At 36.3% G+C, this 23,520-nt stretch overlaps 2 protein-coding genes across 3 annotated transcripts in view; one reads left to right on the forward strand and one right to left on the reverse strand.

Moving 5' to 3' along the window:
- Positions 1–9,424: 9,424 nt before the first annotated feature.
- LOC125649831 (uncharacterized) lies at positions 9,425–11,004 on the reverse strand. The gene is made up of 3 exons (XM_048877653.2): positions 10,960–11,004; positions 10,438–10,597; positions 9,425–10,343 (listed from the first exon to the last, which is right to left on the reverse strand). The coding sequence occupies exons 1-3, from the start codon at positions 11,000–11,002 to the stop codon at positions 10,034–10,036; spliced, it is 513 nt and encodes a 170-aa protein (XP_048733610.2). The 5' UTR covers positions 11,003–11,004; the 3' UTR covers positions 9,425–10,033.
- Positions 11,005–11,044: 40 nt separating this feature from the next.
- The window catches only part of LOC125649810 (uncharacterized), a 26,989-nt gene continuing 14,513 nt past the window's right edge, over positions 11,045–23,520 (forward strand). The window contains exons 1-5 of one of the 2 annotated variants that reach the window (XM_048877611.2): positions 11,045–11,098; positions 12,999–13,064; positions 13,509–13,563; positions 13,703–13,782; positions 17,714–17,731. In XM_048877611.2, the coding sequence (XP_048733568.2) occupies positions 11,083–11,098; positions 12,999–13,064; positions 13,509–13,563; positions 13,703–13,782; positions 17,714–17,731 (235 nt within the window). In that variant the 5' untranslated portion in view covers positions 11,045–11,082. Of the gene's footprint in view, positions 11,099–12,998; positions 13,065–13,508; positions 13,564–13,702; positions 13,783–17,713; positions 17,732–21,730; positions 21,866–23,520 lie in introns of those variants that run through there. The other variant, XM_048877610.2, reaches the window with a different exon arrangement.

The following is a 23,520-nucleotide window of genomic DNA, read 5'->3' on the forward strand; positions in this document are numbered from 1 at the left end:
AATTTTGACCATGTAAATCAGTTAAGGGTCTCAATATCTACCTATGATATGAATTTCAAGCCATTTCAATGAACAACAAAAAAGTTAGACTGATTCCAAAGTTAGCGTACAAATTTTGTAATGCGCGTACACGCGCATGCGTGCGCGTGCTGGCAAAATAACTATTATTTTTCATATGTACAAATGATATACTATCATCCTATTTAGGTTTTATATCGCTTCCTTCAATATTCTGATTTTCCATTTTTTGTACCAAAATTGCAATGCACGTGCGCGCGCGTGCATGCACGTGCAAACAAAATGACTATCACTATGCACATCTACAAACGCTATACTATCATCCTGGAAAGTTTCATATCGATCCCTTTTGTAGTTTCTGAGAACACTACCGGACAAAAAAGTACCGGAGAAAAAGAATAATAATAATAATAATAATAATAATAATAATAACTAGTTCTAATTGTAACGGGGACCGTTACATATGTTCCCCAAACCTCCCCCAATTAAAAAGTGATGTCTTTGTGAATCTATAGCAAAAAATCATTTTATTTTAGCCTTTAATTACATATAGTACGTTCAATACGGTCATTTCAGTACCAAGAAATGAAAGAAAGCGTTGCACGTGCATACACGTGCACGCGTGTATGATTCCGAATTTTTGTTGATGTCGTTCAACAGGCATTCGTATCATATACCTACAGTATGAATTTCATAACATTTCCACCACATATAAGGAAGTTATAGCGATTTTAAAATCGTCCAATCAGAATTCCGCACACGTGCATGCACGTGATGAGCAGTAATTCTAACCACAGCAATTTGTAAGGAGTACCAAGACACATCTAAACCCTTAATATCAATAGAATTTGATGAACAACAAAAACGTTATTGTCCTTTAAAAACTGAACATTTGAAAAACGTTGCACGCGCATGCGCGTGTTAGTTGGCATTTTTTATTACACCAATATATAGATACACATATTGTCTACGTATGCTGTGAATATCATCTCATTCGCTTCATAAATAAGATAGTTACAAACGTTTTAGTAATATCCAATCAAAATGAAGTGCACGTGCATGCGCGTGCAAATTGGTAATTTTGACCATGCAAATCAGTTAAGGGTCTCAATATCTACCTATGATATGAATTTCAAGCCATTTCAATGAACAACAAAAAAGTTAGACTGATTCCAAAGTTAGTGTACAAATTTTGTAATGCGCGTGCACGCGCATGCGTGCGCGTGCTGACAAAATAAATATTATTTTTCATATGTACAAATCATATACTATCATCCTATTTAGGTTTTATATCGCTTCCTTCAATATTCTGATTTTCCATTTTTTGTACCAAAATTGCAATGCACGTGTGCGCGCGTGCATGCACGTGCAGACAAAATGACTATCACTATGCACATCTACAAACGCTATACTATCATCCTGGAAAGTTTCATATCGATCCCTTTTGTAGTTTCTGAGAACACTACCGGACAAAAAAGTACTGGAGAAAAAGAATAATAATAATAATAATAATAATAATAATAATAAGAAACAGAGTAAAAACAATATGTTCCCAAACTTTGTTTGGGGAACATAATAAGAAACAGAGTAAAAACAATATGTTCCCAAACTTTGTTTGGGGAACATAATAATAATAAGAAACAGAGTAAAAACAATATGTTCCCAAACTTTGTTTGGGGAACATAATAATAACTAGATGCGATCTCGTTGCGAGCAACGAGTGGGTCTTCCGTCCAATTTTAGATGTGATGAGATAAGAATTTCACTGAGATTTTCGTTCATAAATAATGATACAAATATATTGTCTAGACGTACAATTTAGCTTCGGTAATGTTTTATAAATATTGATCATTTAAGTGTTATAAATTAAAGACTCTCTGCCCCTCTCGGCCACTAATTAAAGGGGTCAGCCTTTTTTCGAGAAAAAAGTTAATAATGTTATTTACTGCGAAAACAATTCGACTGATCAGGCGAGTCATGTCGCCCGAAGGCCTATTTTTTTATATCATTCTAGATATATCTCGCAAAACTGAACAAATTTTGTTCTACATGTCCTATCAAAATTTTCTTCAGAAAAAAGTTATTGATTGCGACATTTATCAGACTGTGAAGGCGAGTCATAAGGCCCGTGGGCCTTTTTCTTGATATCGTATGAAAGATCTTGCAAAACTGAACAACTTTTGTTCTACATGTCTAATCAAAAGATTCTCGAGAAAAAAGTTAGTAATTATGACACTAATCAAACTGTTCAGGCGAGCCATGAGGCCCGTTCGCCTTTTTGATGATGTTGTTCGAAAGATCTTGCAAAACTGAACAACTTTTGTTCTACATGTCTAATCAAAAGATTCTCGAGAAAAAAGTTAGTAATTATGACACTAATCAAACTGTTCAGGCGAGCCATGAGGCCCGTTCGCCTTTTTGATGATGTTGTTCGAAAGATCTTGCAAAACTGAACAACTTTTGTTCTAGATGTCTTATTAAAAGTTTCTTGACAAAAATGTAATAGATTGTAACAATAACCCAATTATTCAGGTGAGCCATGAGACCCACAGGCCTATTTCTTAACATCGTTAGTTAACGCTTGCGAAACTGAACAACTTTCGTTCTACATGTCTTGTCAAAAGTTTCTCGAGAAAAAAGTTATTAATGTTATTGATTGTGATACAAATTCGACTGTTCAGGCGAGCCATGACGCCCGGAGGCCTATTTTTTGACATCATTAGATAGATCTTCCAAAACTGAACAACTTTCATTCTACATGTCTTATCAAAAGTTTCGTGAGAAAAAAGTTAATCATTGTAACAGAAATTCAATGGTTCAGGCGAGCCATTAGGCCCATGGGCGCATTTCTTGATATGACACGAAAGATCTCAATAAACTGTACAACTTTTGTTATATATGTCTAAACAAAATATTTACGAATAAAAAGTTCTGATTTAAAACGTGGAAAAAAATTGGGCACTTTTTTAAACTCCATTTTCGACCCCTACCGAGCTTCCATACTAGGCACTTCCGGAAATTTTGAAAACCGATGTGCACAACTACAACATGTCGTCTAACATCACTGAAAATTTCAGCATTCTAGCTTTTGTCGTTTTTGAGTTTTTGTCCGGACAAAATGGTCATCTGAAAATCGATAAAAGGGGGATAACTTCCAACCGGAAGTGAATTTTCGAAAATCCAAAAAAAGATATAAACTTCAGATAGCAATGCATCAACCCTAAAAATTTGAAGCAAATCGATCAAGCCATCTCTGAGAAATCCTCTGCACAAAATCGGTAAGGAAAAAAAAAAGAATAAAAAAAATAATAATAAGAAGAAGAAGAAAAGTGAAAAATCAACAATAGAATAATAGAAGGTTCTTCCGCTGAAGACGGAAGACCCTAATAATAATAAGAAACAGAGTAAAAACAATATGTTCCCAAACTTTGTTTGGGGAACATAATAACATCAAAACCTATGACTTTTCAACACTTTACATGATCATTCTTCACGATAAATTAAAGTCTAGACCTTTTGACATCATAGACAATTGCATCTTCAACAAAAATGGAAAACGCAAATATGCCTATCTAGTGATCAGTCATAAAAAAAAATTACTTTGTTAAACGCCACTCCGATTCCACGAACAAGTACTCTGAAGTTGAAATAAAAAATATGCTGGAGTTCCTCATTGACAATATCTTCCAACAGTCTGTTGGAATCACCATGGGCACGGATTGTGCTCCTTTGTTGGCTGATCTGTTTTTATATTCTTTGAAGCAGAATTTATTCAAAAACTTCTACGTGAGAAGAAAAAATTTCTTGCTGTAGCCTTTAGTTCGACATTTAGATATATCGACGATGTATTATCTATTAACAATAATAATTTTCATTCATATGTCGATTCAATATATCCCAGTGAACCCGAAATAAAAGACACCACAGAGTCGTCCACTTCTGCTTCATACTTACATATTTTATTGAAAGTAGATATTAACAGCAAACTAACAACCCAAATTTATGACAAACGGGGTGATTTCAACTTCTCCAACGTCAACTTCCCATATTTGTGTAGGAATATTCCATTATCACCTGCATATGGTATTTATATCTCAACTGATTCGATACGCAAGAGCTTGTTCTGCGTATGGTCATTTTTTAAATCGAAGCAGGCTACTGACAAACAAGTTGATGGTACAGGGGTTCCAATGGTCTTGTTTAAAATAAGCATTTCGCAAATTCTGTGGTCGTTATAACGATCTAGTTTGCCAATACAACCTATCATTGGGTCAAATGCTGTCCGACGTGTTTCATGCCGATTGTTAGGCCGTTCTTGGCACACTGGTTTTGACTGCGGATAACTCCGTTTACCTTATCACTCCTCCTAGGCACCTGGTCCCACTTTTGGTGTATCCAGGGGTCCGTGTTGCCCACCTCTCTGTTTTGTATTGCGTATAGGAGTTATGAGATTTGTCACTGTTCGTTATCTTCACCTTTCACATGCCAATGAGTATATTCCCATCTGACATATCCTCTATTGCTGGCACAGAAGTGTCCTCGTTCCTGAACACACCACAGAAGAAGTCATTTAGAAGTCCTGCCTTGTCGCCATCATTACTATGTGTCATACCCTCACAGCTTTTTTTAGCTCACCTATACCACTGTCATCAAGGATTCAAATGGAGAAGCTCTGTGTGAAGAGGAGGAAGTACTGAAGAGGTGGGGTAAGACTATGTCAGAGATCTACTGAACCCATCAGCAGTACAGGTACAAGACAAACAGTGCCGGTTCACCCCCAGCTGCCCAGACCACCCAGAACCTAATATCCTGGAGAGTGGAGTGAGAAAAGCAATAAAGACCAGTCCTAAAAATAAGGCAGCTGGATACGATGGCATCACAACTGAAGCCATCTTTGTATGCGGCGAAACCAGAATACAATGGCTCACCATCATCTTCCATAAAGTTTGGGAGGAGAGAAAAGTACCAGAAGACTGGCAAAATGCGATAGTGGTGCCATAATGGAAGAAGAAGGACAACAAGAAAGCCTGCAGGACCTACAGAGGCATGTCTCTTCTCAGCCATGTAGGGAAAACGTATGCAAAGATCCTGGAACAACGCCCTCGAGCAAAAACCTAACATCTCCTCAGTAACGCCCAGTTCGGCTTCAGGAAAGGAAGAGGGTGCACTGATGCAAACTTTGCACTCCACCAACTGCGTGAGAGGGCAATGGAATACGACCAAGATCTCCATCTCGTATGCGTGGACCAGGAAAAAGCCTTCGTCAGAGTAATCAGAGACAAGCTATGACGTAGAGGGGCAACTACTAGGCAATATTCGGGCCATCTATGCCAAGAGCAGAAGCGCAGTCCGCACTACCAGTGGAACATCCGACTGATTTCCAGTAACATCCGAAGTCAGGCAGGGCTGCAATCTCTCCCCTCTACTCTTCGTGACCCACGTGGTCAGATTACAAAGGAAGCTAACCCAGACACCGAGGCACTCAACAAACTCATGTTTGCAGACGACCGGGCAATGATGAACAACAAGGCATAGATTCAGGAGCATACAGACCAACTCAATACAAGCTGTGAGAAACATGAAGATCAGTGTCAGCAAGACCGAGGTCATGAGAGTGAGTGAGTGAGTCAGCAGGAGACCGGACAAACTGGACAAAACGGATCCCAGCTGAAGCAAGCCATTGATTTCAACAAGAGGTACTGTGAGCAATGCTCACTAAGAATACCCCCCGCTTACCCCAATCTCCCAAAGGGTGTTGGTAATAGGTAAAACTTCAGTATTATGATCCAAAAGGTATCTAGGAACACAACATCTCCATGCGATGAAAAAAGCCATTAAAGAATTTAAATGGAAACCATATTGCTACTTCGATGTCCAGTGCGCGTGACATTTGACCTTTTGACCCCAAAATCGATAGGGAACATCTTCATCCCATGGGTAGTCCATATGTATGATATGGTGACTGTAGGTGGAAAGGATAACGTTTTAGAGCCCGGAAACCATATTGCTACTTCGATGTTCAGTGCGCTTGACCTTTGACCTTTTGACCCCAAAATCGATAGGGAACATCTTCATCCCATGGGTAGTCCATATGTATGATATGGTGACTGTAGGTGGAAAGGATAACATTTTAGAGCCCGGAAACCATATTGCTACTTCGATGTTCAGTGCGCTTGACCTTTGACCTTTTGACCCCAAAATCGATTGGGAACATCTTCATCCCATGGGTAGTCCATATGTATGATATGGTGACTGTAGGTGGAAAGGATAACGCTTTAGAGCCCGGAAACCATATTGCTACTTCGATGTCCAGTGCGCTTGACCTTTGGACCCCAAAATCGATAGGGAACATCTTCATCCCATGGGTAGTCCATATATATGATATGGTGACTGTAGGTGGAAAGGATAATGCTTTAGAGCCCGGAAACCATTGCGTCTACAGACGGACAGACAGACGGACAACCCGATTCCAGTATACCCCCCCCCCCCCACAACTTGTTGCGGGGGGTATAAATACCTGGACAGCATTTTTACAGAAAACGGCAAACTAGATCGAGAAATAGAGCCGATAGGTGCCAGGGTATAGAATTAATATTTATTTAACTGGCGGACGCCACTTATTTAATATCTGGCGGCCGCCATATAAATTAACTGGCGGCCGCCAGTTATTTTATCTGGCGGTCGCCACTTAATTTATATATGGCGGCTGCCAATTGCAAAAACAATGTAATTCGTATCGCTGAGTGATTGTTTTGAAAAGATTTAGAATAGTACACAAACATGCAGCATCGTTTTTCAAAGTGTACAGGGACAGTCGGAGGAGAAATTGTCTTCTACAAATGTTGACAAGCAGAAAAGGAACCTAAAATGTCTCTTTGTCCAAACTTCGTACTCCTAAATTGGAGGGAGGGGTTCCGTTCATCATTCAATTGATCAGTTAATTCATTATTACATTTTTACCATTCATTACTACCACCAAAAGAGTGGGGTGGGGCCAATCTGCCAATTAATCTTTTTTCCCATGTGAAAATAATTTAGTTTGCCTGTTTTAAAATAACAGAAATTGAACGTTGTCAAAAAAAATGGAGGGTCACAGTACAATCGATATATATATATATATAAAGTCAAAAAATAAAATCAAATACTCACACTTTTATCTATAGCGCTTTCGCCCTGCGGGCTCATCAGTAGATTTTTATGTGGGCAACGTTAAACATAATACAGTCATGATTGTGACGTCAGAACATTATACAATGTTAGTTAGGCACTTTTAAAAATACAGACAAATTTAAAATAGTTCAGTCTATAAGTTTTAAGCGCCTCTGAATTTCACATATATATATATATATATATATATATATATATATATATATATATATATATATATACATGTGTGTATATATATATATGTATATATATATATATATATATATATGAATGATATACATAAATAAGATATTATATATCATATTTATCTGACGGCCGCCAGTTAAATTAAGTGGCGGCCGCCAGTTAATTTATATGCCGGCCGCCACATAAATTAAGTGGCGGCTGCCAGTTAAATAAATATTAATTCTATACCCTGGCACCTATCGGCTTCCGTAGAAAGCCAATGCAGTCAGCTATTAATTTACCCCTCTCCTGAGACACCCCAACATCCCCATGAGCACCAAGGCGAAACTCATCAACGCCATTTTCTTACCAACACTCACCAGTGCCAGACATGGTCTCTAACAAAAGCCCTCGAGAGGAAGCTGGTCACATGTGAAATGAAATGTCTAACTATATAAGGGCGGTGAACAAGACGAGAAAAGATCAGAAATTACGTCATAAGAGACATGGTAGGAGTAACACCAGTCCTACGACACAGCGAGCACCAGAGGACCAATAAATGAATCATGTATGAACTAATACGTGTTGTTTAGTTTAGCCATTCAAATATAGTAATAGCAATTAGGCTTGCATATATCACTTTGGTTATTATTGTATATTTCACTGTGTTGATTTAAATTTTGTCCGAAGTCAGTATTATAGATCTATATGTAATACTAATTGATTGTTTTGCTGTTTTCCGCCTCACTCAACAATTTTTCAGTTATCTTTTATTGGTGGAAGAGAGAACCCAGATATAATGTACCTGGGAAGTATGGAGCGCCAAATTAACATAAACTCAAATAATTGAAGATATCTTCAATTATTTGAAGATATCATCAATTCATTTGATACGCGCAACAATTGAATTAAAGATCTCTTCAAATAATTAATGATATCTTCAATTCTGAATTATTGCGCGCATTAAATGAATTGATGATAGCATTAATTCTTCTGCTGAATTGATGCGCGCTTTGATTGAATTAATGATCTCTTCAAATGAATTAATGATATCAACAATTGAATTGATGCGCGCTACAATTCAATTGAAGAGAGCAATAATTGATATAATGCGCACATTAAATCAATTGATGAGAGCAATAATTGAATTGATGCGCGTATTAATTCATTTGATGAGAGCAATAATGGATTTAATGCGCGCATTAATTCAATTATTGCTCTCTTCAATTGAATTAATGATATCTTTAATTCATTTGAAGAGAGCAATAATTCTTTTAGAGAGAGCAACTTTAAAGATATCTTCAATTCAACATATCCACAATTGAATTAATGATCTCTTTAATTGAATTGTTGCTCTCTTTAAAAGAATTGATGCGCGCATTAATTCCTTATACAAAAGCATTGTAAATAATTAAAGATATCTTCAATTGAATTAAAGAGATCATCAAATTATTTATACCGAGCTCTAAATCAATTATCGCGAGCAATATTTCTACGAAATTAATGCTCTCATCAATTGAATTGAAGAGAGCAATAATTGAATTAATGCGCGCATCAAATCTATTATTGCTCTCATTAATTCAATTGATACTCTCATCAATTGAATTGAAGAGAGCAATAATTGAATTAATGCGCGCATTAAATCAATTATTGCTCTCATTAATTCAATTGATGCGCGCATTAATTCAATTGATGAGAGCAATAATTGAATTGAAGCGCGCATTAATTCATTTGATGAGAGCAATAATTGATTCAATGCGCGCATTAATTCAATTAAAGAGAGCAATAATTGAATTGATGATATCTTCAAATAATTGAAGATATCTTCAATTATTTGAGTTTATGTTAATGAGGCGCTCCATAGGGAAGAGACCATCGACCTTCCGAAAGTAAATTGGGTTTACCGGTGCGAGCGGGATTAGAACCCGAGCCGACTAGAGGTGAGAGGTCATGGTTTTGAGCGCGATGATCTAACCACTCAGCCCTCATATGTAATACTATGTTGAATGTGTGCAGTGCAATAATATGAACTCCGACAATAGTAGTATATCGGAATGATTTATTCATTTATATTGTTATAACTGCAATTACTAGTTTATTGTTTAAAAACAGTACATGCCCTCTGGGGGCCCTTATAATTAGTGATATGAGCATATAGACGCAATCAATTTGTATAATTGTACGGGGGTGCCACTTTATGAGGCAGGGGGTCTAGGGGCGCCTTGAGGCCCTCAGTGGGTCCAGGGCAAAACCCTGGTGGGGACCGGGGGCGAGCCCCCGGAAGCTCGGATTTTACAGATTTTATAAGGCTTGAAATATGTCTCCTATTTAGTCATTTGTACCATTTTCTATTATTTCTAATAAGGTGAAATTAATAAAACGACGCAAATTTTAAGGGTTTTTGGAAAAAATTAAGTTCTCCCAATGAAGTAATTCAAGAAATTAAAAGATGTTGTCATTTATTTCTCCGGGAGTGAAAGAAACCATTCCTTCTTTTATCGTTTAGTACATTTTTCTAAATAAGATTTACCTTAAATTTGAAAATTTTATTGGGAGGCTGCACCCCCCTTAAACCCGCCACTGTGTACTAGTTCCCAGCCGATTCAAAAGTATATATCATAACTACACTCACAGAAAATAACAACGAGGACCTATAAATACGTATAAAATATCAAGGATGTTATCACAATTCTCCCTCAAACATGTCTGTGTCTTTGTTGCGTCTACATTTTGACCATAGTGACACTAATCCATTGATAGCTATAAACACCCCGGGTGTTTGCATAGTCTGAAGGACTCCCATGGCAAACCCGACATTGAAATCCGCGTCTGTTGCCCTGAATATCTCTGGTAAGAACGCCCCTGTTATTATGATGATCTTGCCATCCACTCTACTAGCTAAGTATGTCGCTGTTTCGATCATAGTGTCCGTCCCGTGGGTTACCAGAATTCTCTTCGAATGCGTCTCCATGCAGGTTTTCGCCATCTTCTCTCTTTGAAAAGAAACGCATGTATTCACATTTACTTTTATGCATTCAAGATTATACAAAGCTCTATGTAAATTTAAAAAAAAAAAAGTCCTGTCACCTGTCCTCGTCTGTGATATCCTGGCTGTCTTTTCGACAGGTGGTAATTACGTCATAGCCGATTCCCATTCGGGCTTTTGGGAGAATTCGTTGGACTGCTGGATCCGTTATTTCAAATGCGTATCCCAACTTTGTTTTTGGATAGTCCTTGTCAATAGTTCCTTAATAAGAAATAAACCATTTCAGAAATTTCAATAGCATTTCGCACAGGTTGGTCATGATCAGCCTGTAACATGAGACAAAAAGCTAAACCGTACTCATGCTTTAAACATAAGTGTGGTGGTAATTGTTGACACTAGTAAACTGGCCATTGTGCATTTCAATAGGCTACATCTCTCCGTTTGGTTTATTTACCTTTGATAATGGGGTCACCACACATTCCACTCTCGAGATCGCTTACCAGCCTTTATAAGTTACAGTACGTCCTAGTCATCACGCCATTATAATGATTGTAAAAATATTTTCTTTTAAATTAACTTATTTTGAAGTACATGTATATGTTTTGCAATAATTGGGTTTTTACCTCCTGTTTGTATTAACAAAACACGATCTCTTCGGTCACACATGATGCTGATTTCCGGAAAAAGGTATTTTCCTTATTTGGTTCTGTTTATTATTATCTGATGTATTTCTTCCTGTTGTGAAAATGGTTTGTGAAAAATGTAAGTTTTTGTGTTAACCTAGTGTTTGTGTGAAATTTGTTGACCTTTTCGAATTTTAGTGTTTAATTCTACACATCTTACTGCTTTAAGATCCATGCAATGTATGACAATAGCGAAAAGGTTTCATGAATGGAAAAAATTGATGTCACAGAATTTTAAAACCCCTGGTAGACGCTTCAGCAGGTTGGGAACACTTCCCCTATAGCGAGATCTCGTTAAAACGCGATTATCCCTCTTTAGTGAGAAAATAAACATTAATATAAACAGGTGTTTTGATTGAAAATAATGGCAAATTCTGTGCAATACTGAATAAGTGCGACACATGCTCAACATAATGCGAATTGCCTCTATAAAATTTACAACACAGTCAAAAACTTTCATATCAACATTGCTGCATAAGAGGGAAGGAGGCAGAAATCAAATGTGCGTGTATCGTGAATGATTTTGTTTTGATTTATATATTTGCAGAAGTATCAGACATTTTAGTACTTTTTCTTCTTTTCATGTGAAACATGAAGAGATGTACTCCTCTGGTGTTTTTCTTGGTTATACAGGATATATTTACTCTCACTAAAGAGGGAAATCACATTTTTGTGAGAATATCTCACTGTACAGCATAGTTGCTAACCTCCAACATGTAAAAAGAGGGTCATGACCCTCTTGGGAAAGCAAAAATTCTGGTCATAATGTGTAACGGCATTCACGACATATTTATTAGGATTACATTTGTTATAAGTATTTATATTTCAAAAATATTTACAACAGAAATGTGTGTTTTGTGTACTATTTTATCGAAGAGAAGCATTGTAACTAATAGTGGTACATTTTGAATTTTTCAAATCTTTAGACTGGCAGTTTTCAAAAACTCTGCAAAAATGATACATGTATCTTCTATAATTATATTTATGAGATCATGTGAGCGATAAAAAAACCCCCAAAAAACCTTATACTTTTCACATTTATATCCCAAAAATTAAATATGTGGGTGATTTTGTGGTTATAAACTCGTAAACAAGAGTTTTTAACTTTGTTCTCAAATAAAAGAAACATGAGGAATAAAAAATTTTGTTAACTTGTTGCAATACACATCTGAAAACAGATCTATCTACATCATTAGCTTATAAGTGAGGTGCAATGCTCTAGTGAATGCTTTTAACTTGACGTGTGAAAATGTTGTGATTTTTGTGGCATATTTTGGTTTCAATGGATCTAAACCAAATGTTCAAAATAACAAATTGGTGACACAAACACAAAATTAATTAAAGACGACATTAAAGTAAAAAATGCTAATTAGAATCAAAGCTTTGTAACATGTCTTGTTTTTAATTTTAAACAATATTTCATCACGTAAACATAATGAGGATCAGCCAGCCAGGAGACTGAGCCTATATATAAGCCTTCTCATATAATGAATAGTGATATTGTCTCAATGTATATGAAGTGAAAATGTTGTCAACAAGAAAAAAATATGATAATAGCATTAGTAAATACAGAAAATTACTTTACATACAAAGTAAACTAAACAAAGGAAGTCAAGAAAACAAATAGGGGAAGGGGGTAAAGGGAACTAAAAAGATAGAGAGGGGTGATAACTGATTCACAAGGGAAAAGTTCAAATATATACAAATATGATGATACATTTATAACTTGACAATGTACAGTCTGACACTGGTTTCCAAGATATTTCCTTTAATTATAAAAATTTCAGTTATAGTAAGATTACTTTGAATAAGATTCCGCTTATAACATGTTCGAAGTCTGTATGATATAGGAACACAGTGTTGCATTATATACATTGATAGACTCTAAACAAAGTAATTTTGTAAAATGACTTTTTATATGAAGAAAGCACAAAACACATGTACTTATATATTTTGAAATAAGAATGTTGTATTTGCAGGCCAAAAGAAGCTGGGGAAAGTTATTACCCCTGATCCATGGAAATCTGGTGCCCGAAACACAACTGGTAATGCCGTGTTAGAAAAATATCAATTTATCCAGTAACACCAATATAAAACTGGATCATGTTGACAAGCAGGATAAAATCCTTAATGGACTGACATCTTGTGTGAAATAACAAAGGATCTATATTCCAATGATTTTTGGGTGTTTTTTTTGTTGGTAGATTTCATGTTTGGTCAAATGTAGAAAAGTAGCAGATCAGAAAACCTTTGAGTTTGTGATAAAAGCATCTTATCATAAACCCTTAGCTAGCAAAGATGTTTGTGTGCAGATTAGCATTTTAGAAATATTAGCTAACAAATAACTTTATTTTCGGCATCAAACCAAAGATGTGGTAAAAATATTTACCTAACTAGATGGAATTATAAAGACAGTGTTTATAATTGTAGATAGTGGAGGTAGAGTGGTGAATGAGATGGAATTATAAAGACAGTGTTTATAATTGTAGAGAGTGGAGGTAGAGTGGTGAATGAGAACAAGGCCCTGACATCAAAGAAAAACAGGTACATATCCATTCATTTTAAATTACCTTATAATCGTGCTGATTATAAAGACAAGGTCTTCAGTTTAACTTGAAGGAATTCGGTGTATTTAGTCTGAGGATGATCTTGTTATTATTTGAACATTTTCATTGTTGAACAGGTTTTCTCCATACCAGACATTCACAAAATGCAGGATCTGTAAAAGTTCAGTTCACCAATCAGGCTCACACTATTGTCAAGGCAAGTTTTGTATATAAATGTTTGTTGAAATTGGCATGACAAGAAACTTCCTGATAAAATTTTGTGAACAAAATAAGAGGATATTTGCCTACGCAATGAAGTAGCAAACATTTAAGAAATGATTGAGTGTATATTGTTTAACATCCCTTTAGAGAATATTTCACTCATATGTAGACGTCACCATTTGCCCGTGAAGGGCTGCAAAATTTAGATCTATGCTTGGCACTTATGGCCATCGAGCAGCCACAGCTGCTGTGACACAGGACCTCAGTTTTTGTGGTCTCATACAAAGGACCACCCCATTTAGTCACCTCTTACACTCAGCAAGGGATACTGAGGACCTATTCTAACCTAGATCCCCACTGGATTATTTAAGAAATGAATATAATTATTTAAAATATGTGGGGGCGAGAGTTAGACGTTTCATGCTGGCATGAAGCGCTGCAATTCATTCCCTCATTTTTAGCTCACCTGAGCTGAAAGCTTCATTTAAAAGTGAGCTTTTCTGATCGCTTTTTGTCCGTCGTCTGTCTGTCTGTTAAACTTTTCACATTTTCGACTTCTTCTCCAGAACCACTGGGCCAATTTCAACCAAACATGGCCAAAAACACCCTTGGGTGAAGGGCTTTCAAGTTTGTTCAAATGAAGGGCCATGTCCCTTTCAAAGGGGAGATAATCACAAAAATGCAAAAATAGGGTGGGGTCATTTAAAAATCTTCTTCTCAAGAACCACTGGGCCAGAAGAGTTGAAATTTACCTGAAAGCTTCCTGACATATTGCAGATTCAAGTTTGTTAAAATCATGGCCCCCGGTGGTAGGATGGGGTCACAAGGGGGGATCAAAGTTTTACATACAAATATATAGGGAAAAACTTTAAAAATCTTCTTCTCAAGAACCACTAAGCCAGAAAAGCTGAGATTTACATGAAAGCTTCCTGACATAATGCAGATTCAAGTTTGTTCAAATCATGGGCCCCGGTGGTAGGATGGGGCCACAATAGGGGATCAAAGTTTTACATACAAATATATAGGAAAAATCTTCTTCTCAAGAACCACTAAGCCAGAAAAGCTGAGATTTACATGAAAGCTTCCTGACATAATGCAGATTCAAGTTTGTTCAAATCATGGGCTCCGGGGGTTGGATGGGGCCACAATAGAGGATCAAAGTTTTACATACAAATATATAGGAAAAGTCTTCTTCTCAAGAACCACTAAGCCAGAAAAGCTGATTTTTACATGAAAACTTTCTGACATAGTGCAGATTCAAGTTTCTTCAAATCATGGCCCCCGGGGGTAGGATGGGGCCACAGGGGGGGGGGGGGTATCAAAGTTTTACATACAAATATAGGAAAAAGCTTTAAAAATCTTCTTCTCAAGAACCATTGGGCCAAAGAAGTTGACATTTACATGAAAGCTTTCTGACATAGTGTAGATTCAAGTTTGCAAAGGGTAGTTTGGGCCATAATAGGGACCAAGGTTTTACATGCAAATATATATGGAAAGTCTTCAGATATGGGCCAAGGTGACTCAGGTGAGCGATGTGGCCCATGGGCCTCTTGTTTTTTCATAAATTTGAATTTATTTTGATGCCCCTGTAATCAGGGATTCAGGGCTATATAGTTTTTAGCTCACCTGAGCCAAAGGCTCAAATGAGCTTTTCTGATCAAAATTTGTCTGTCGTCGGCATTGTAAACTTTTCACATTTTCATCTTCTCCAGAACCACTGGGTCAATTTCAACCAAACTTGGCACAACGCATCCTTGTGTTAAGGCATTTCAAATTTGTTCAAATGAAGGGCCATGTCCCTTTCAAAGGGAAAATAATCACAAAAATGCAAAATTAGGGTAGGGTCATTTAATAACCTTCTTAAAGGACACATTGCATGTTTCTAAACTTTTTTTTTTTTTTTCAGCAAAATTAATTCATTTCATGCCTAAAACTACTCTACATGTGTTTTAAATGAAACAGTTTGCGTAGTTTTTTAGTTTGAAAGCGATAAAGGAATAATATTACCATTATTGAAGCAGTGTTTAGACAACGACCCCATGTAAACATTATGTACTCTGCAATTACTCGCTTTCCTCGCTACATTTGGGTCGCTATTTGTATGCACTGGTGGTTAAAACATATAAGACTCGGGAAATTTGTCAACATTGAAATAAATGTTGTCCATGGTGAATAAAATAGGCCCCCAAAATGCAAGTTTTTAAAAATATCTAACACTACTTTCATAATGATTTGATTGACGAAGGTCACATATGACGTTACTGTACCACGTGACTACCTAACTAATTAAGTAGACTTTTTGAAATCAGGGCATAGATTTAAGTCTGTATTGTGGTTAATTATCGCAATATTTCGGTGAACGAACTATTAGAATTAATTTCTATAAGCATAAGGAAGACAAAATACAAATGATTTTGTATACTTTGAAAACATGAGATGTCCTTTAAGAACAACTGGGCCAGAGGAGCTGACATTTACATGAAAGCTTCCTGACATAGTGCAGATTCAAGTTTGTTCAAATCATGGCCCCCAGGGTAGGTTCGGGCCACAATAGGGGATCAAAGTTTTACATACATATATGATGGGAAAATCTTTAACAATTTTCTTCTCAAGAACCACTGAGCCAGAAGAGCTAAGATTTACATGAAAGCATCCTGACATAGTGCAGATTCAAGTTTGTTCAAATCATGACCTCTGGGAGTAGGTTGGGGCCACAATAGGTGATCAAAGTTTTACATAGAAATATATAGGGAAAATCTTTAAAAATCTTCTTCTCAAGAACCATTGGGCCAAAGAAGTTGACATGCATTTACATGGAAGCTTTCTCACTTAGTGCAGATTCAAGTTTGTAATAATCATAGCCTCCAGGGGTAGGTTAGGGCCACTATAAGGACTAAGGTTTTACATGCAAATATATATGGAAAGTCCTCAGATATGGGCCAAGGTGATTCAGGTGAGTGATGTGGCCCATGGGTCTCTTGTTAGTCTGACCGTCTTTCTGTTGTCTGCATAAACTTTAACCTTGGTCATAACATTTGAATATTTTGTATTCCTTGTGACTAGATCTTGCCTCTGGTACAACCATTTTTTACCATTTGATCTTGATGTCTGGGTTTGACCTACTTTTGAAAAACTTTAACCTCGGCCAAAACTTTTGAATGGTTGATTATAGCTAGGGCTTTCATATTTCACTTTTGACAAAACCTTTCTTTAGGTAGCAACATTTTTTTTACCTCATGACCTTGACGTTGGGGTTTGACTTACTTTTGAAAAACTTTAACCTTGGTGATAACTTTTGAATGGTTAGTATTAGGGTTTTTATATTTCACGTGTTTTTCTTGTGACAAGACCTCTCTTTGAGTACCAGAATTACTTTAGTGACATACAGGGGCATCAGTATTTCACAAACACATCAGATCTACATTTACATTCTACTGTCATTCTCTGCTGGAATTTCCAGGCATTAGAACAGACTCAGATGTTAGAGCTTTCCGCTATCCAACACATAATTGTAGGAAGAGGATATGTTACGCTTATTAGAATTTTTGTCTAATTCCATTGCATGTTCATATTATGCAATAAAATAAGTTCAAAGCATATTTTTATATCTGCTTTACAATGAAATTGAGGGGATATTGTGATAGTGCATGCATAGCATAGATATGATGTTTGCAGGTCTTTGGAATCAGCCACTGGACTGAAGATAGAGGCCAGTAAAACTGAGTTAGAAATTTGAATAACACAGTCTAAGTGGTTTCACTTGAACTCTCTCTTCAACATTTAATTTTAAAATTGAACATGAGAGTGTAATACTTGTATCACTGTGTTGAGTCTGATGTGCTTCTACCATTAAATATTTCTCAGAAACGATCACTAGTATAGAAGAGTTAAATTGTGCTACATGTACCCGTGTTTTTTGGTTTCAGGATGTGCATACAAGAAAGGTAGGTTATGATGCTTTGTTCTCCTGCTTCACATTCATAATGAATGAATACAAGATTGTGAATATCACTGTTTTAAGTAAATAGCATGAAACCTTCTACTGGTATGTACTAATGTACTGGTATGTACTAATGTACTGGTATGTACATACTAATGTAAGCAGTTTCAAGAAGAATTGTTAGAGAATTATTTTATGATAATTTTGAAAATTTCAAATGAAAATTCAACTCCCTTAGACTGATACTTTATTTGGGTTTTAAAATATCTCTGTTTTTCAAGTTCTGCTCAATTTAATTAACAGGATTTCAAAATTTGGAGCATGAAAAGATCCAATTTGTATAGACAAATGTTCTACAAAAGATATTGAGTGCTTTAATCACAAGTGGTCATATATTTCAGGTATATGTGCCATGTGTGGGAAAAAGATCATCGAGACCAAGAACTACAGACAGTCATCAGTTTGAGATAATGTACATATGAACAGATATTCATTATGAGTGCATTGTTGGTAACCCACGGTTGATTACATCATGATGGGGGAGAGGAACAAAGTGTAATCAACCTGGGTTTCCAACGATGTTATGAGTGTAAAACAACTGAAATATTGTAAAGTCTATATGGATGCACATGTAGGGGCTGATTTATGGCTCTTAAGAAATGTTGTTTTTATCATTTGAATTATTTTTAATGTCAAATGAATTGTGCTCATCCTGGACTTTTTGAATGTGTATATACATGTATATGTATTTGTTCAATCATATGTTATGATTCTGATTAGAAATCATTGTAAAGTGTATGTACAAATTGTATGTAACTATGTGAATTATTGTAAAAATCATTGTATTATGTTTATATGTTACAATGTCAAAGCTGTAGAAAATTTCTAAATTTCCATGTTTGATAATTTATTATTATTTTGGAGAATATTCTATATTATTGTAGTAATAAACATAAGAGTGTGTGTTAGTTTACATGTATGTTATATGGAAAGAGAAGTAACTCTTGTAATGGATACTTTATCTCCCCCTAAGGGAACTCTTCATATTGTTTATCTCCCCCTAAGGGAGCTCTTCATATTGGAAGTTAGATAGAGTGTTTCAAGTGATACTGAATAAAGCATGGTCTAACAATGGTAGCAGAGCGTGGTTACGATCCACGGACCTCTGGGTTATGGGCCCAGAGGTCCGTGGATCGGTCCGTGGATCGCAACCACGCTCTACTACCATTGTTAGACCATGCTTTATTCAGTATCACTTGAAACACTCTATCTAACTTCCAATATGAAGAGCTCCCTTAGGGGGAGATAAACAATATGAAGAGCTCCCTTAGGGGGAGATAAAGTATCCATTACAAGAGTTACTTCTCTTTCCATATAACATACATGTAAACTAACATTAATTATACTTTCCTTTTCTTAAGGCTTATTTGAACCTAACCAAAATGAAATAAAAGTTCAGAATTAAAGTTTGTCTAGTTTTAGAATAATAAGTGCAGAATTACTGAATTAGCGTTGTTCTCCAAAATGTTAAAGCCCTAGCGAAACAAAATGAACTAGAAAAACTCAAAACCTTTGACACGTACACTGAAGTTAAAGATGAAGGGCAGAATAGATTATCAACAAGATGGGTCATCACTTCAAAGGAAGGACAAGTAAGAGCAAGACTTGTTGCACGTGGATTTGAGGAAGAATTTTGTATCCCTAGATACAGTCCTACAGTTGGAAAAGGTGGTCTGAAGATATTTTTGACAATAACAGCAAGTAAATTATGGGATGTCAAAACCACAGACATAAAATCAGCCTTCTTGCAAGGAAAAACATTTGACAGAGATGTTTATCTTCAACCTCCAAAGGAAAGCATCACACCTGCTGGAACAATATGGAAGCTGAAACACTGCTTATATGGACTAAAAGATGGTGCAAGACAGTTTTATTTGAGCGTCAAAGAAGAACTTGATAAACTTGGTTTTGAGCAATGCAGTGTGGACCCAGCTCTATTCTGTTATAGAAAAGACAGGAAGCTTCATGGGATTATCTGCTCTCATGTTGATGATTTTCTCCATGCTGGGGATGAAGTTTTTGAGAGACAGATTTGCAAGTTTCGAGAGAGATTTTCTGCAGGAAAAGTAGCTGAATGCAAATTTCAGTACATTGGCTTCTATGTAAAGCAAGATCAAGAGGGGATAGTATTGGATCACACCAATTACATGGAAAAATTACAAAGTTTAGAGATTGACCCTCAGAGAGCAATTCAGAGGAAATGTCAGCTGAGTGGTGAAGAACAGACAGCATACAGACATATTATAGGACAGATCAACTGGGCAGTGCAGGGATCAAGACCAGACCTTGCATTCGAAATGATAGACATGAGTACTAAGCTGAGAACTGCAACTGTAGCAGATTTAACCAGAGCAGCAAAAACCATTAACAGGCTTAAAGACTTCAAAAGTGTTTTGAAATTCCCAACATTAGACCTCACCTCGTTGAAGATTATGACGTTTACTGATGCATCTCTAGGAAATCTTAATGAAGGAGTAGGAAGTACCCAAGGAGTCATAATCTGGATTATGGACAAACAAGGAAAATTCTGCCCCCTTTTCTGGCAGGCTAAAAAGATACGAAGAGTCGTCCGCTCCACTCTAGCTGCAGAGGCGCTTAGCCTACAGGAAGGACTGGAGGCAAGTTTTTACTATCGACACATGTTGGAGGAAATTTTAGGACTCCACAGAAAATCCATCGATATTTATGCATTTGTGGACAATAAAAGTGTCATAGATTCTGTGCATTCTACTAAACTTGTGGAAGACAAGAGACTTCGAATTGATATTGCAGCTTTGGCAGAATCAGTCGCACAAGGGGAAGTACGGAAAGTTCAGTGGTGCTCTGGACAAAAACAGTTGGCAAACTGCTTAACAAAGGCAGGGGCAGATGGTTTGTGTGTCTTGGAGATTCTACAAAGAGGACAAATGTTGTCGGACTTTGTACTTTAAAGTGACAATGTTACTGTTAATTCTAAAACTAGACAAACTTTAATTCTGAACTTTTATTTCATTTTGGTTAGGTTCAAATAAGCCTTAAGAAAAGGAAAGTATAATTAATGTTAGTTTACATGTATGTTATATGGAAAGAGAAGTAACTCTTGTAATGGATACTTTATCTCCCCCTAAGGGAGCTCTTCATATTGTTTATCTCCCCCTAAGGGAGCTCTTCATATTGGAAGTTAGATAGAGTGTTTCAAGTGATACTGAATAAAGCATGGTCTAACAGTGTGGACTTTTTGTGTATTTACTACCAAACATTTGTTGACACTAGTTAATTAAATGGATTGAGGGATTGCAAGCCATTAAACAGGCCAAAATCATTGACATTAAAAAGCCACAATGTTATTGAACAGCTGTGCTTATTGAAAAAGCATGTTTTAAAATGAAAAGAAATATTGGTATTGATAATCTATGTAAACTTTTAGAAAAACTTTTTGATGCTATTGTACTTCCAGTTCTTCTTTAGTGTAGTAAAATATGGGGAGTGGATCTTTCATTCAAAGATTTTTCAAATATAAAAAAAAATCACTTAAAATTTATTAAAGATTTATCCTCGGAGTACACTCCAAAAGTTTGTTCAAATCATGACCCCCAGAGGTAGGTTGGGGCCACAGTAGAAGATGAAAGTTTCACATGAGAATAGATAGGGAAAATCTCCAATAATCTTCATCTCTTGGAGTAGGTTGGCGCCACAATAGGGAATGAAAGGTAAAATCTTCTCAAGAACCAATGGCTAGAAGAGCGGAGATTTACATGAAAGCTTCCTGACATGTTCCAAGTTTGTTCGAATCATGACCCTGGTGGTAGGTTGGGCCAAAGTGACTCGAGTGAGCAATGTGGCCCATGGGCCTCTTGTTTTTTAAGTTGCAAATTTTGGATGATCATGGTGACTATGTCTTCTAAGAGTATATAGGCATGTTGCGAATAATTTTACGAATGACTTACTTCTAATATACCCAAATATTACGCATGCGCATAAAGAAAGCGCGGAAGTGTTTAAAATTCTTTTCAAAACAAACGAGATATTCATGCACATTTTAGAAAAATGACGACCCGACGAAAGACGCGACAAAGTGCCCTTAAGAATTTAAAAACAGGTAGAGTACCAGTGTTTTTGTTAATTGCAAATAATTCTGAAACAAAGTGGTGTAATTATTTACACACACTGCTGTCTACAGCGTACAACACACTACTACTATACTAGTAGAATAATTTCAATAAATTAATCTGTGTATCGGGACAGGCACTCGCCACACCGGGTCCGTAGGACATTATCACTTTAACGATAGAACATTCTATCTTCACACTGTCCACAGCGCTGCAGTGCACAGATCCGACGCGCCCACATGCTACAAGGACTTGTATTTTACCACAGGAGTCGGCAATTTTATCAATAAAGTAGAAATATATGAGAAATGGGCATAAATACTACCACTGAGCTTAGCGAGCGCTACGCTCGCGAAGCTCAGTGGTAGTATTCATGCCCATTTCTCATATATTTCTACTTTATTGATAAAATTGCCGACTCCTGTGATTTTACATCGAATCACGGCACAGGAGTCGGCAGTTTTATATACATGTAAAGGTCTACAATGCTCGTGTCACGCGTCAGTCAGTCAGTGATTCTTGTTTACATTGTAGACCTTTACAGATAAAGCTGCTGACTCCTGTGATCATGGGTATCTAAATTTTAATCAGTAAATAGATTTATTATTGTATATTTCATTTTGTTAATTTAAATCTTGCCTGCAATCAGTATTTCATATATGATTATACATGTGTGCAGTGCAGAAATGTGAACTCTTGACAGAATTAGTACTTTTGAATGATTGTTATTTATTTGTATTGTTATAATTAATTGCTTGTTAACCTGTGCATGCCCCCTGAGGCCACTGAGGGCCCTTGAATAAACTAGTGCTGGGTATCATTTGGAAAATTTCGATACGATACGTATTGCAATTTAAAGAGAGACGATATGCAATACATATTGACGATACAATATATTTACACTTAATTTTGAGGATTAAAATGATTAAATAATGACAAAAATAAAGCTTCACCTATTCTTTTTGTTTCATTTGCATACAGTGTTCGCTTGAATTAATCTATCACAAAAGACTTGCTTTAATCAATATTGTTGATGTATTTTTTTCTTGAACAAAAACAAGGGCATCCACTTGCTCTGGCTTTAAACAAGCCCAAGTCGCAAATAGAATATCTCCCGCTCTGATTCTAAGGCAGCAGAGGAAATTATTTTCGAGATGAATATTCACAAATGAATTATAACTTCATTTGTTCATATATTTCTTGATACAAAAATTGTGTCTGCAGATCACGTTTGACTTTGGTCACTACATCATTCATCGATAGATTTCTTGCCATTTTTCTGGCAGTTAGCTTTATGATCTCATCACAAATGTGTTGTGAAATTAGTTGTATAACCAGAGCTTGCGACCTCTGTTCCACAAACGTTACACTTTGTTGTTGTTTTTTTTCAAACTACAAATATATAATATTTGAAAACTGAGACCACGGTATCGTCACCACATGCACACTTTCGACACATGTTTGTGTTGTAAGCAGTCATGGAGCAAATGACATTTTAAATTACCAGTAGATAGGTCGTTCGAATATTTTTAATTTATTTGTTAACTCATTCATGAAATTTCACTGTAAGATACATTAATAACCACTTTTAGTGTATTAAACGATACAGGACTCGCTGTATTGGTTATCGTATCGCTCAAAAATA

Source organism: Ostrea edulis, chromosome 5 (genome assembly GCF_947568905.1).
Source record: "Ostrea edulis chromosome 5, xbOstEdul1.1, whole genome shotgun sequence".
Lineage (NCBI taxonomy): Eukaryota > Metazoa > Mollusca > Bivalvia > Ostreida > Ostreidae > Ostrea > Ostrea edulis.